Here is a 15,156-nt window from a genome sequence, read left to right as displayed (position 1 = left end):
GAAATTTCCACTGTGTTCTGACATTTTTTAAAGCTGAACTAATCAATATTCTTTAGATATGAAAGAAATGATTCAGTGACTCTGTGTTCCTGTCAAAGGGGTCACTTTTAGTAAGGAAGCCACACATAACTCCCCTCAGCTCCACAGTGTGTTTTAGCATATTTTGTTTATCTTATGACTTTGCAACTTTTTAATGTTTTGGTTCACAAAACTACACTCATCATTTCTGGCTCGAACAGGCAATGGATAGAGCTCTGAGAAGTCGTTATGTACAACATGCTGCTTTACCTTCATATTCAGGGGTCACCATCTTGGCTAGAAGGTCAAATTATCAGTCATCAGGTGAAGAATATGTGATGCCAGTGCTAGCTAATTAGCTTAGAGCAGCATTTTTTGTGGCATTGATGTCACGCTACAGTCATAGCAGGTAAAAAACAGCGCAAACAGAATTGTTGTGAACTTTGTTTTTCCCTTTAAGGACTGGGACCAGGCTTGTGACCATTCACAGTCAGTGGCTGTCTTCAAACCAACTCTGACGCATCAACACGCTGATAAAACAACAATCAGGCAGAATCAGTCTGCCATCAGTCTCCTATTAGTTTGCAAATGAATGGGGACATGTTGGTCATGACTGTTTGTGATAATATGCTGATTAACTGTGAAAACACTATTGCAAAAATCTCATCTGCATACACAGAAATTCACATGAACTACTTACTTTCAGAGTCCAGCCAGAACATCAAACAGAAAATCAGAAACGTATCCACAAATAGTGACATAGTTGCTGCAGAGATTTAACTACAAAATGGCATAGCTAGCTTTCATATGGGAATATAATCAGAATATAATCAGAATACAACCAGTTGGCGATTACCTGAGTCAGTTCCCCTATTCCAAGGAGATGCGTCACAGACATTTAGAAATTGACATCCTGAGTCAGGCTGCAACCAGGTCATGCGTTCAAAAGTGTCGCCCAGAGGTTGAGGGTGTTGCACACTCGCAGTCGGTTGCCGAACACAAAAACAGTCCTGTTTTTACTCTAGTGTGTCTGGGTCATTTCATGTGTTGTGCCGTTATTTGGTATTTATTTATGTTAAAATGTCATCTTCACTATTTCATAATAAATATGTTGTCAGAGGATAAAGTTTTGCAGCACGGTCAGTTCCATTAAGTGCAGAATTTGCCGTGTTAGATTGGTCACAACAGTGTCGAAATTACAGCACGCTGCTAGCAATTACTCGTTCTTTTACCTAGTAAAATTACACAGCAGTTACATAGTGTACTTCATGGAAACATACTAGTGGTAATATTCAAAGTGAGACAGCAATAAAGGACAAAGTTAGCAACTAGGAGGTTTACACATAACATTTATCTGCTAAAAAGTCAGATATTTCCCTTATGGGGGAAAAAAGAGAGCTGAGTCAACTATGAACTTGGATTCAACCAATGACTCCATTTTTTCTATATCCTTGTGTGGTTAAAGAGATGAAATGTTAAAGACAAAATTAAGGAACAGAATCTGCTTATAAGACTCTATGTTGTCATGCTATTTAATGCTTTCTACTGTTTTATAGTCTACTATATTTAAACCGCTTAGTTCTGTCATTGATTGGAAATGCAATAAGTAGGTTTTGTCTCCATGAAGTCCTTGGAGGCCAGTGTGAGATGAAATTATATACACAGCGCATAAACATGTTGTGACTTAATGATGCAGAATAAAAAATAAAAATCATTCGTAAATGGCACACATGCGCTGGAGATGGCAGGTAGAAATGCTAAAAAAATGGCTTATTGTCACAGATGCTAAGTGAAAGCAATCGAGTGAGATTGGTGTAGTAAGAGGTGAGGGCTGAGTAGTGGAGTATTATTGAATCAAAGGCCTATTCTCGGTATGAAGATGAGGCGGGGATGAAGGTTGCTCCTCATCCATAACAGATGATTCATAGGCTGCCCTGACCTTTAATACCTGGACTTACCTCTTTTCCTTTCTCTGCTGCAGAACTCCACTGCATGGAGAGTTCAAGTATATGCTGTTAATAGCAAACAGCGCTGGCAAAGCTTGCGTCCCAGAGCACTCTGCAAATACAAGTGCGCATGTATGCACATGCGGGCATGTGCACGTGTGTTTGAAGTGTGGATGCTCATTTATAAAGCACATTTGCAGAAGCATCAAATGTCAAAAGTTCACTGCGGCACCCTGCTCACATCTAATGTGACAAATAACTTCTTCCTCCAGTTGCATTGTTCTAATCCCTTTAGTGGGCTCTGGAATGGAAATATAATTACATTTCTGTGGTGCAGTGCCTTTGATAAGACAGCCACTTGCTGAGCTGAATGTCTAACTGAGTTGGATGCCTCTCCCAAGCCCTCTCCTCTCTCCACTCTACTTCTCTCCCCTTACTCATCTCCCCTCTTCCTTTCTCTCCTTTAGGTTTTCTCGTTTTCCCTTTTCATTCTCTCACCCCCCGCTCGCTTCTCTCTGTCATCTCCAAAAGCTCATTCTGTCTCTCTCTCACCCGCCTAGGTATTGCTGTGGATAAAGGAGGAGTTGTCTACTTCGTTGATGGCACCACCATTCAGAAGATTAATGAGAGGGGTTTGCTCTCCACTGTGATTGGTTCAAACGGACTGATGTCGACGCAGCCGCTAAGCTGCGATTCACGCATGGACATCGGCCAGGTGAGTTAATAATGCGGCAGAGTTTCGATGACCAGCGGAAAGCAGATTTGCTGTGAATGCTGTTGTTTTAATAATCTGTAGAAAAATAAGCCTGCTTATTAAACAGCAGTATACACTGCAAAGCTTCTTCTACTGAGAACCTTTATCATTTCTTCAAGGTATGTGTGCTTGTGTGTGAAGGAGAGACCAAAGACTGCATAGGTTTGATCTGGCAGCCTTCAGATCACACTGCTAACTTATATCAGGCCTATTAGAGCAAAGGATGAATTATAGATGAGCTACTGGCTCTATAGAGGGATCTCTGCCCACACATAGGGATGTGAGCGCCTGTGTATGTGTGTGTGAATATCAATGTTCAAGCCAGGTGAATTCCCAGAGGGGATATTATGTGTCGTTAAAGGGGCCCGTGCTGCCTCCTGGCTCTTCTCGTTGTTTGTTACTCATTGTTCAGATCATGTCAAATTCATTCTTCGTTGAATTAAAAAACAAAACAAAAAAACAATGTGTGACCTCAATGTGTCATCTTTGCTCATCATCTCTTGGCTGTTGTAGCACTTTGTCTACATTCAACTTAGCTTTCTCCTGAAAGTACAAGCTACCAAGCTAGGCTATCATTTCTGAACTTCTCAGTTTGATAGTTTAGCTCACTAAATCTGCAAGGATACAGATTATTAATACTGGAAATGATTGCTCTTCCTTGTCCTTTATGTTAATGCTATTCCAGCACTGCAGAGTCATCTGCCACTCACCTACACAGCTCAAAAAATTCATTACAGACAGCTAACATTAGCGAGGCATGCTAATGTTAGCTGTCTGTAATGAATGGGTTTTATTGTGTTGATTACAAAAAACGGGAAGGGGATGAGTACACAGAGCTACGTCACTGTGTGTTTTAAACCAAAAAGAACTGCTGAACTCCTTGATGGTGTCAAATAAGGCCTAACAATGTTATCTCCCCAGCTGGTTTCAGGTATAGTCAAGTACTCCAAAGTGCAGTTTTGACATCCTCAAGGGTGTCTCCCGCTTTAGCCCTGTGACACCTGCTTTCAGGCTCTGCCTCATACTGTCACGCTGCTCACAGTAATGTCAGGCCAAATCAGAGAAAGCCTCAAAGCCTCTCTTTTCTGGAAAAAAAAAGGCGTAAACAGGCTTTCTCTGCACACAGGACAACATCTGAATATGAGGCTTTTTTTGCATTTCAGCCACAAGCACAAAAGACATTTTTCAGTGCAGTTCTGTGTAGTTCAATAGTTTCAAAATAACATAATTCAATAAATAATTGAAAAAGAAGGGGAGGCGTTGAAAATGTTTATCTCAAATATTTTCAGAGAATCGGGAGAAATAGAAATGGGACAAAATCAAAAACTGAGTGGCCGTGATCTTTGGGTTTCCAGGCAGTACGCTAAAAAACACAAATGTGATTTGGGAGAAGAATTCACAGCTCAGGAACAGTTTTTGTTGCTGCCTCCATGATTCAACATCCACTGATGTGATGTGACCAATCAGAATCTGAACTTCTAGAGAAGCGAGGGTTCCTCCAATGATTATCATTGTACAGACAAGTGCACATAACATAGGGGCAGCAGGTTTTGAAGCAATGTATGTTGTCATAGTAATGACATTACAACAACAGTGCATTAAAGAAATCCAGGTGCTAGACTAGAGTGCCTGCAGTGTCAAATCCAACACCCAAGTGGAAATATGTGGAGTATTCTAAGGCCACAGACTGTTCAGCATGTGAAATCCTATATTCAGCAAGAACAGGTAAACACTTTGCTTTCAAAACTGCAGCAACTGATCTCCAAACAAAGAGAGGTGATGCAACACAGTGGGAAGCATGTCCCTACTGCTGTATCTACTTCACTGATATGTTATAAACAATGTTACACTTTACAACATCTCCCAATGTTTTTAGCAACTAGATACTCTAAAATTAAATAAATAAATGTTGTACCTTTTACCTTTTGTTGATAAGACTTTTTTTCCTGCAGTACTCGTCTCTCATCAGTACGTATGGTGAGCAGTGTATCATAGCAACACACTAAATCCATCTCCTACCATTGGTGCTTATAAGCAGAGATACTGCATTGCTCAAATCTCTGGTAATAATATTGGCTTTCTGTTTAAGAGATGTGGAAATGCAAGCTGAAGCTCTCTTAATATATACAAATGAAAAACACAAAGAACTTTAAAAATAAATGTGGATTTCAGCTCTGTGTGCAGGTCAGCTTCTCGAAGCAATCGCCTGCCGTCACAGCAAAGTTCAACATCGTGTGCAGCAGGGATTTGATGCATGGGACACCGTGAGTCCTGCTTGATGAATCTCTCTATCTTTAAAAATGGAATTTCAGAGTCAACCTTCTAGTCTCTCATTTGACAGGGCCTATAATTGGACATGTCAGTGGCAATTTAACATGATCCATTTATTTACCAATCCGTCCTCGGAGTCATCAATCACCTCATCCTTCAGACGCACCGCGTCGTCTCTGCAGCGGTCACGGGCGCCTGCGAGTGAGATGGACAGTCATGTGGGTGGCTGTGCGCTGGTGTAGGTTTGCCTGCCTTTGACCCCCACAGTGTTAGCGGACAGGGTGTGCTATTTGAGCAGGCAGCGATCACGGTTATTGGATGACATTTGGAACAGTGCCGAAGCGAGCCAGTGTGAGTCTTGAATAAACACAGGGAAGGCTCCCTGCCCGCTACTGACCTTTGCATGAGCAGGGAGGGTCAGGAGGCCTAATACTATGTTATTAAGGAGATGTTATTTGTATCACCTGTAACTGGCTCTTGTGGGCAGCTGCCACCAAGGACTTCTTTGCTCTTTTGTTCTCGCTTTTTTTTTTCTTCACAGAAATATACAATAAGTGTTTGTCATTCCTCAGGTGCGGCTGGAGTGGCCAACAGACCTGGCCATTAACCCACTGGACAACTCCCTGTACATCCTTGACAACAACATCGTCCTGCAGGTAGAGAAATACGCACGAAACAAAGCAGAGGCTTGCAAGAGAGGGAAATATACGCCTGCTTCTCATTCATTCATCTGCTTTCTTATGAGACATTGGGACTATATGTAGCAGTGGAAGAGAGGGTAATAACATATTTTTCACAAATTGCAGTGCTGTCACTTTAGGTGAATTTAGAGTGAGTGAGGCTGCTAACATAAAAGAAAGCAAAAAAAAGCACCTTGTTAAAAAAATGCTATCACAGGTCTCTGCAGGAGTTGTTTTTAAGAAAATGTCACTCAACTTTTTTCTCCGAAATTAATGAATTGCCTGTTTGAGCATGTTCAAAAGTAATGAGTCAGGAGATGAGGCAGGCGATGTTTGATACACCGGATCAAAACCAAAGCAATTCAACAGAGTGGCTGACTCTGTTGAATTGATGTAAGTGTCTGTATTGTGCCTCTCTCTTTTATAACAGATAATACGTTGTGGTGTATTTCCTTAGGTGTCAGAAAGTCTGCAGGTGCGGATTGTAGCAGGACGTCCCATCCACTGCCAGGTTCCAGGTATTGACCATCACTTGGTGAGCCGGGCAGCTGTGCGCGCCACCTTGGAGGCAGCTAAGGCCATCGCCCTGTCCCACCTGGGCACGCTGTACATTGCTGAGACTGATGAGAGGCGAATCAACCGCATCCAGCAGGTCACTAAAAAGACTTTTGAGGGCACCTGTTAATGATGCATTTATCGCAGTTCTCATGTTGCAAATTTATACTGAAGTTGCAAAAGACCATACTTATCCAGAGTGTTAATATACTGCTCAAAAAATGAAAGGAACACTTTGTAATCAGAGTAGAGCATCAAGATGATTAAACTTCTGGGACATTGATCTAGTCAGTTAAGTAGCCGAGGGGGTTGTTAATCAGTTTCAGCTGCTTTAGTGTTGATGAAATTAACAACAGGTGCACTAGAGGAGCAACAAATCAGAAATACTTTTAGAGGTGGAGGCCACTGACATTTATTCCCTTCTCATCTTTTCTGGCTTTTTTTCACTACATTTGTATTTGGCTAGTGTCAGTGCTCATATTCCTCCAGGATGACACATCAATAGGTTTGCTGTGGCTCCCAGCATAGCATCAAGACCATAGAGGAGATTTCAGGAGAGCTGGTCAGGGCTGTAGAAGGTCCTCAACATGTCAGCAAGACCCGAATCTGCTCCTTTGTGAAAAGAGGAACAGGATGGAAAACGACCTCCAGAAGGCCACTGGTGTGAATGTCTCTGACCAAAACATCAGAAACAGACTTGGTCCTTTAGTGAGCCCTGTGCTCACAGTCCAGCACCTTGGACCCTGACTGGCATTTGCCATTGAGTACCAGGATTGGCTGGTCCACCACTGGTGGTCTGTGCTTTTCACAGATGAGAACAGCTTCACCCTGACAGACATGTAAGGGTCTCTACAGACCTCTACAGGCTAGGCATTGGCATCCTCACTGCCATTAGGTGTCAGAATGAAATCCTAGGACCTACTATCAGACCCTGCACTGGTGCAGTGAGTCTTGGGATCCTCCTGGTGCACAACAATGGCCTCATGTGGCAAGAGTATTCAGGCAGTTCCTGGAGGCTGAAGGAATTGATACCATTGAATGACCCCCTTGCTCGCCTGACCTAAATTGAGTAGAGCACCTCTGAGATATTATGTTTTAGTCCATCTGACACTGCACCTCAGACTGTCGAGGAGCTCGGTGATGCCCTGGCCCAGATATGAGACGAGATCCCCCAGGACACCATCCATCGTTTCATTAGGTGCCCTGATGTTGTCAGGCATGCATACAAGCACGTGGGGTCATACAAGCTACAAACTAGAACCATTTGAAATGTAAGCAAAATGGACTAGCCTGCAGCATCATTTTTTCACTTTGATTTTCACGTGTCTTTGAATTCAACCCCTCTGTAGGTTGAGCATTTTCATTTCCATCAAAGGATGTGACATCTTTTCATTCCTAACACATTAACCAGTCCATATCCAGGCTTTTTCCCCATTGATATCTCATGTTTTTGAGCAGTGTATATTCCTCCATATTACCCTGACATTTCAATGCACGCCTCTTGTCTCTTCGCATGAACGTTTTCCACGTCTCTGATGGAAATAACAACAGGAAAAAAGAAACAGCTCAGCTAGAGCTGACACTGGCAATCCATTAATTTACCTTCACACTTGTTGCATCATGAGTCCCACTGTGAACAGGTTGTTTGCCTAACAGATGCTACGCAGCAAGGTAGTGCGTCGAGTCTGTGTCTAGGACGTAGATGCTCAAAATCAAAGGCATTCAAAAAATAATCAAGAAGTACGGTTTCAGTTTTAGAGAAAAAAGAAGTATATATAGTATATTACTTTTTTCTGTCCATTTGCTCCATTAGGTAGCAGCATGTTGTCATAGTACTGCAGCATTTTGGAACCAACAGCACAAAGGTAGTGCCTGCTGGACTCAATCAATAGCACCTTTGTGGTGTGCAGCAACACGCTGGGTCCATGTGGAGGCAGACAGGAACATATAATACCTCAAATGCCTTTTTATTGGGTACCGACCAGCCATGTTGCAATGGGCAATGAAAAGACCTTTTTTTTTTTTTTTTTTAAACTGCGTTTGACACACCTATTTTATGTTTGGCATTTTTAGGCTCCTATTTATCAAGCGTCTCAGTTGGACTCAGACAGGAATGGATCCATCCATGTTTGTTAAGGTTTCCACACTTATTCAGCAACAGGTGCCAGACTGACAGTGAATGACACCGCTTTGTAACAACGAGCCGTAAAGTAAAATTAATGATGATTTGTTTAGATGTGTGTGATGACGAGTTGGGATTATCTCAGCAGTTTGTGATGTGCAATCAATCAGTGCATTAAGAAACAAAGAACAGCCAGGCAAATACAATGTGATGCAGGAGAAATGAAATACAGAACACTTCAGGTAAGTTCGCTGCACACAGATACACCTGACATGATGTTTTAAGCTGATTTTAAAAATGATGCGTGAATTAAGTGCTCGGTTTCACTTTCAATGGTTCGCACCAGCTTGTACTGTTTAGCCAGCAAGTCTTTTTTTAGTGTAATAAGCTCTATTAAATGTGAACGTGCCTTGGCCTTCATACTAAGTATTTAGGCGATGACTTGGCACCGCCTGCGGTCTGCGCTCATGGTCCAGGCACGTCTTCCCATCACATAGACTCAGAACATTTGGCCAGGACATCAAGGACCACACATGCATAACCAATATGTGCTTTTTAAAATTTTTATTTTGCATAAGTTGCTGTGTTATTCGTTATATCACACTGGAGCATTAAAATCAAACTCATTACATGCCACATTTGCTCCGTTGTGCCCGTCTTTATCTGCTTTAAATTAAGGGCAATTTGCAACAACTTTTTATTTTCTGTTTATTTTGGACATGTTTAAAGATGAAGCATTTGTTGTACTGTGAAGAGGAAACAAGCTGTTTTTTCCCTGTGTGAGTAGAACAGTTTGCATGGCGAAACGAATTACACCTTACGTTTCAGAACATAATAAGCACGAGATAAAACATAATCTTGTTCTGAGAAGGCTGAGATGAAGAACAGCACATGATCTGTTTCACCATGTCACTGTTTGTTTACCGAAAGTCAAAATGCAGAAGCATTGTGTGAAAAACCTAAACACACCGCGTGATTCAGTACCCTGTAAAACCGCCTGTGGCAGTAATAAATGGAATTAACTGTTTTCTCGACGACCTTATCAGTCTCTCGCTTCGTTGTGGAGGAATTTTGGCTCTCGCGTCTTTACAGCGTCGCTTCAGTTCATTGAGGTTTGTGGTTCGTTTCTGCACAGCTCTCTTCAGAGCCTGCCACAGCATTTCAGTCAGTTTGAGGTGTAGACTTTGACTGGGCCAAGGCAACGCTTTGGTTCTTTTCTTTGTCAGTGTTTCTGTTGTGCTTTTGATCATCGTTCTGATGCTTTACCCAATTACTGCCAGGCTTTAGGTGTCAGACAGATGGCTTCTAGAATACGTTGGCACTCTACTTTGGGCTCAACGATTGCAAGGTGCAAGACAAGCTCAAATCATCACCCCTCCACCACCGTGCTTGACGGTTGATATGAGGTGTTTGTGCTTATATGTTGAGTTTGGTTTTTGCTAAATTTGCGCTGTGCATCGTGGACAAACAGCTCCAATTTGTTCTTTATTGTCCAAAGGACATTGTTTTGTCTTGCGGTTCGTTCAGATGCAGCTTTTCAAATATGAATCATGCTGCCATCTTATTTTTAGAGAGAAGAGGGTCTCCCCTGACATCCTTCCATACTTTTTCAGTCTATTTCTAATTGTGCTGTCATGAACTTTAACATTTAGCTTGCTGATTTAGGTCTGTGGACTCTAAGATGTAGATTTTGAGTGTTTTTATGGTTTCTCTGAGCAATGCATAGACTGACCTTAGGGCGAATTTGCTGGGACTTCCACTCTTGTGAAGATTAGCAGCTGTCTTGAATGTTTTCCCTTTGTGACTCTTTCTATCTGATTGATGGGAAACAACGGGTTGTTCTTCCTCCAGACCAGCAAACTGCCAAAGCTTCTGCTTTCATAGAGGTGCTCACACTTGCTGATGATAAATGAACAAAGTGAATTTGATTAGCAGCACATGGCTGCTACTTACCCTCTAATTCTTATTGAAGCTGTGCGTAAACGTGTACTGTTTCCTCACTCACTGCTTCTAAATTTGGCTTAAATTAACACTGACATAATATATTGTGTTGTTATTGTGGTTGTATCTACCTGCTTTTATTATGTCCTGATCCGTAAAACCTTAGATTCGAGTATTTTATAGGTCAAGGTGATGAAATTCTGCTTCTAACCTAAAATTAGGAGTAAGGTTTTCTCTACTCTCAGATGATGGATGAATGGAGATTTTGGAAAGTAGTTTTGTGGGAATTGTGCTTATTTACTTGTTTTTTTCCCCAGACACTGGAAACATGGGGTTTTCTGGGTTTGGCAATGCAAACAAACGAGCTGCAGTAGGGAACGGCTTTATAATAAACACCTCAGATAAACTTTCCCCGTGGAATCATAAAGTTGATAAAAGCAAGTCTTCATCAAACATATCATCTTTGACAATTATCTTCCAACAATGCACGGTCCTCTCGGGCTAGTTAAGCAGCATCGGCCTCCCAAGATTAATCAAAATCAAGCTGTTGTTGCAACAGTTTTCACCTCCATTTGCAGCTCGCCTCCCCATCAGGACAATCAGCTTAATTTGTTTGGAGAGCGAGACTTAATGTTCCAAAGATCTGTCAATCAGTCAGCAAGGGAATAGTGTCATACATCGAAGATGCATAATGCCTTTGTTTGTCTAAACTTCACGGAGAGGCACCAAAGATATCATCGGTGATGTTTTTGGCTAAAGGAACAGCGGATACACGCAAAGTGATATTGTAACTCAGCGCAGGTTTTTATATGAAATGCCATCATTATCTTATTTGCCAGAGAGACGAGACATTACAAAGGCTGTTGTGGAACATTACCTTCTGTTTAACAGTGGCCTCCTGCAGCACGTTGTGACATGTCGCTTTTTGAAAACTCCACAGGTGTCAACCAACGGCGAGATATCGATTATCTCCGGAGCCCCCACGGACTGCGATTGCAAGATAGACCCCAACTGCGACTGCTTCTCTGGTGGGTCACCAGGCACACATACGCACACTTGTTATGTGAGGAGTGCAGGATTAAGTAATGTGAACGTATTAGATTATGCTTAATAGGATTAGAGCGCTACAACACATGCAAAAGCATTTGAGAATTAATTCTGGTGGCATCATATTCGGCCTGCTTCAGAAGTAGTTTTAGAGGAAACAAAAACTGGAGCATTGTGAAGCTCGGAGGATTTGATTTAGTCTGTATATCTTGATATTGAGTGGGTAAATCTGGCTGCCCCGTGCGTCCCTGCTGGACAATAATTTGATTAGCACTTTCCCTCCCCGACTTATTAAAGTCAGCTGGAATCTTAGTGTCTAGGAAGAGCCGCTTCGACTCTCCTTGAAAAACAATAAAAAATATGACAATGACTTTTATATAAATGATGACAATACCCAGGAAAGAAAAGACCGCCTATAACATCAGGCTGGAGAATTAAGAGAACGACTTGACTGTGAGCGTTTGTGTGTTGGCTAAACAGAAAGTGGATGCTTGTGTGTGTGTGGGTCGATGTATTTATATTTGTATTCATAGGAAGGCTTCTTCTTTGTGGAGACCTCCAGCTAAATTCAGTAGCAACCAGCTCAGGAGAAACCTTTCAAATCCATTCAAATTACAGCTGGTGAAAGAAAATGCTCACTTCCACACGCCGAATGTTTTAACTGGTTGCTGTATCATGGGCACCTGAAATGCAATAAAAGGAAGAGGAAAAGGACCCAACAAATAAGCAGATGTTCTTTTGACAGTTAGGCCGTGCTTTCATTGTAAGTGTCAGCGGATGTGATTTTATCATTTAATTCTGCTCATAAAAATCAGTCTCTTTTCTATTCAAAATGGAGGGAAGTGTCTCTCCCATGCCACAAGCCAATGGGCTGTAACCATCCCTATTCCTTGAGTTGTACTTTGCATATTTTCAATCATGTCTCGCTGTTAACAGATGATTACTCTCTTCAGAGGCTTTCCGTTTCCATCCCTTCGCCGTAAACACTCACACAGTGTCTTTGAACGCGGACACGTATGCGAGCGCACACCCGCCGATACTAATGGATGCGAGCCCGTGCGCGGTCGCCCACAAAAGCATACACACATAATGCGCATTTAGTATATAATATTTAGTATACACATCCAGAAATGCATACACTATTATATATTGTACATATATTTATTAGTTTCAGGTTGGCCATTCTTGTATTTTGCTCGTTTGTGTTGTTGTGTTTGCACATCTCTGTTGCTTGTGGGGCTCGCACACAAGAATTTCACTCGCATGTGCTGTGCCAGTGTGCCTGCACATGTGATGTGACAATAAAAAGTGATTTGATTTGATTTGATTTGCTGTCGCGAGATAAACTGCCACCCTGCTGTCTGCACAGACCCATCAGAGGCCCCAGGCCTACTGCTGACAGCATCTAAAGGGCTTCACCCAGCTGTTATCCTGCTGTGCAACCAAAGACATCTGGATGCATTCAGTCGCCTACTACCACCGTCTGATAAGACCGAGGTCACTATCAAGGTGGTCATATCCACTCCACTGGGAAGTTACCATATCCCAATAGGTCCACGTCCTGAGCCAAACTGATAACCGTTTAAGCGGCACCATGGGATCCTCGTATTTTGCCAACCTGCGTGTGGACTGGTTGTGACTTCTCGCTTTCGCTGGAGAACGAATTGTATTTCTCAGTGTGGTTAGAACTGATGCTGCTTTGAATTATGCTATTTTGTTGATAAAGAGCTTTTCCTGTCCTTACCGAAATGACAAGTTCCCGTTTTTCCTATCAGGAGACGGAGGCTACGCCCGTGATGCTCGTCTCAAAGCCCCGTCCTCTCTGGCAGTGGCTCCCAATGGCACCCTGTATATTGCTGATCTGGGCAATATCCGGATCAGAGCTGTAAGCCCCAACCAGCCCCAGCCCAGCCCAGCCGGACTGGTGGAAATCAGCTCACCTCTGGACCAGGAGCTCTATCTCTTTAGCCAGGTTCTTATCACAATGCCTAATGTGTGTATTTGCATGTAAAATATTTGGATACCAGCGAATTGTCTTTTTAATTCATAATTTATTAGCAAATTTAACAGACTGACTAACTCAAGTGTTTACTTGGATTTGCACATTGCTAAATTAAAACGGATTAAGCCACGCAAGCTCATTTGTACACACAAATTAGTCTGAGATAATTAGTTATTAATTATTGACACACAGTAACTGCTAGTTGGGCCTGTTAGGAAGGTAGATAACTGAACCAGCTAACAAAGCTAGCATTAGCTTTCTAATATGACCCATTTAGAGAAAAATAAAGAATAAATGCGGTAAACTGGCTAAACTTTAATAACTTGGGATGATTTTGGATTGCATTTCACAAAAATAATATTCCTCACTTCCAAGTCTCGTTCTAATAGCTTTGAATGATTGAATGATCAAATAATGTCAGCTAGGTTAGCCTAATCCAATCAGGGTGTTTACTGGCTCAGAGTGGGCTTTTGTGGGTGACTAAGCACGACAGTAAGCATGATAGATGCACACAAGATAGTGAGCCTATTGCCTTATGTTGCAGAAATCTGGCCTTTCCTGTTATTTCTGATCATTTAATAAACAAAACGGTTCATTCTGCCTGAGAAAATGAAACTCTTATTTCAAAAAATTATTTTAAAATTTCATACAGACAACAGTTACATATTACATATTCTAAGCTCTAAAATGAACATGTTTCTTCATCTTTAAATATATAATTTAAAGAAATAAACCCCATAATTTACAGTAGTTATGGTTAATGTGTGTGTACCTGCAAATCACTAGTCTGAGAGTACAGAGTACCTAATAGTTTCTAAATTTACAGGTTTTGTCATTTGCAGAAGCTGAATCCTCAACAGTGTCTCTCTCTCCCTCTGATAGAATGGTTCCCACCTGTACACCAAACACCTGATCACAGGTCACTACCTGTACAACTTCTCTTACGGCACAGACGGCCAGTTGTCGGGTGTGATGAGCCGCGACGGCCGCAGCCTCCAGGTGAGGAGGGATGCTCACGGAGTGCCTCTCTGGCTGGCTCTACCTGGCGGACAGGTGTACTGGCTGTCCCTTAGCAACAGTGGCACGCTGAGGAAGGTGTCCGCCCAAGGCCACGACATCGCCCACATCACTTACCATGGCAACACAGGTCTCCTAGCAACCAAAAGTGATGAGAACAGTTGGACCACTGTGTATGAGTGAGTTTGTGGTTTATTTATAAAGCTTATCTGCTTATTGCGATCTTCTTTCTGTCTGTCCCCGCTCTTTCTCTCTTCTCCTTCCTTCCTTCCTGTTCTCGCTTTGTTGCTTGACTCTGAATGTTTGAGCTTACACTGCATTGCATGAATGTGTATTCATATGACAAGGTTTACGTTAGGGGTATGAAATATGAGTGCCATCTGGTGGTCACTTCTGCATCAACAAAGCTGGAGAAGGCCTGGGGTGGGATTGGGCGGTGTGACTGTTTTTTTCTTTCTTCTTTTTAGTCTTTGCTTAAAGTGACTGATTAGCTGAAGGACGTCTGCTGCAACTCTTTGAACACATGCGTGTTTAGTATTGCACATATAGTACAGGCAGAAAAACACATCTGTCTGAATTATTCACCACTGCCTAGTCGGTCTCTGTCTCAGATTCCACAGCTGGATAATTACACATATAAATCATAGTTGACACTCACTGCGAGCTCATGCTAGCGCACGGGAGCATGCATATGTGTGCCTGCGTGCTTTTTGCGGGCTTGGTTGTGGTCATTTGCCTGCGAGCGATGGATTTCTGCGCGTGTTTGTGCGTGTGTGTGCGCGCGCGTCTGTGTGTATTTGTTT

General features: G+C 42.3%; 1 protein-coding gene across 1 annotated transcript in view; it reads left to right on the top strand.

Moving 5' to 3' along the window:
* tenm1 (teneurin transmembrane protein 1) overlaps window positions 1–15,156 on the top strand; it is a 183,792-nt gene that overhangs the window by 157,276 nt on the left and 11,360 nt on the right. Inside the window, exons 22-27 of the mRNA XM_085361549.1 lie at window positions 2,525–2,679; window positions 5,562–5,645; window positions 6,127–6,321; window positions 11,228–11,315; window positions 13,110–13,306; window positions 14,219–14,532. Of these exons, the coding sequence (XP_085217675.1) occupies window positions 2,525–2,679; window positions 5,562–5,645; window positions 6,127–6,321; window positions 11,228–11,315; window positions 13,110–13,306; window positions 14,219–14,532 (1,033 nt within the window). The remainder of the gene's footprint in view (window positions 1–2,524; window positions 2,680–5,561; window positions 5,646–6,126; window positions 6,322–11,227; window positions 11,316–13,109; window positions 13,307–14,218; window positions 14,533–15,156) is intronic.

The sequence above is a fragment of the Diplotaxodon limnothrissa genome, linkage group LG2 (genome assembly GCF_057381915.1).
Source record: "Diplotaxodon limnothrissa isolate DT_005_m linkage group LG2, D_limnothrissa_male_GT1.1, whole genome shotgun sequence".
NCBI classification, from domain to species: Eukaryota; Metazoa; Chordata; class Actinopteri; order Cichliformes; family Cichlidae; genus Diplotaxodon; species Diplotaxodon limnothrissa.
This window is presented reverse-complemented; position numbering and strand designations above follow the sequence as displayed.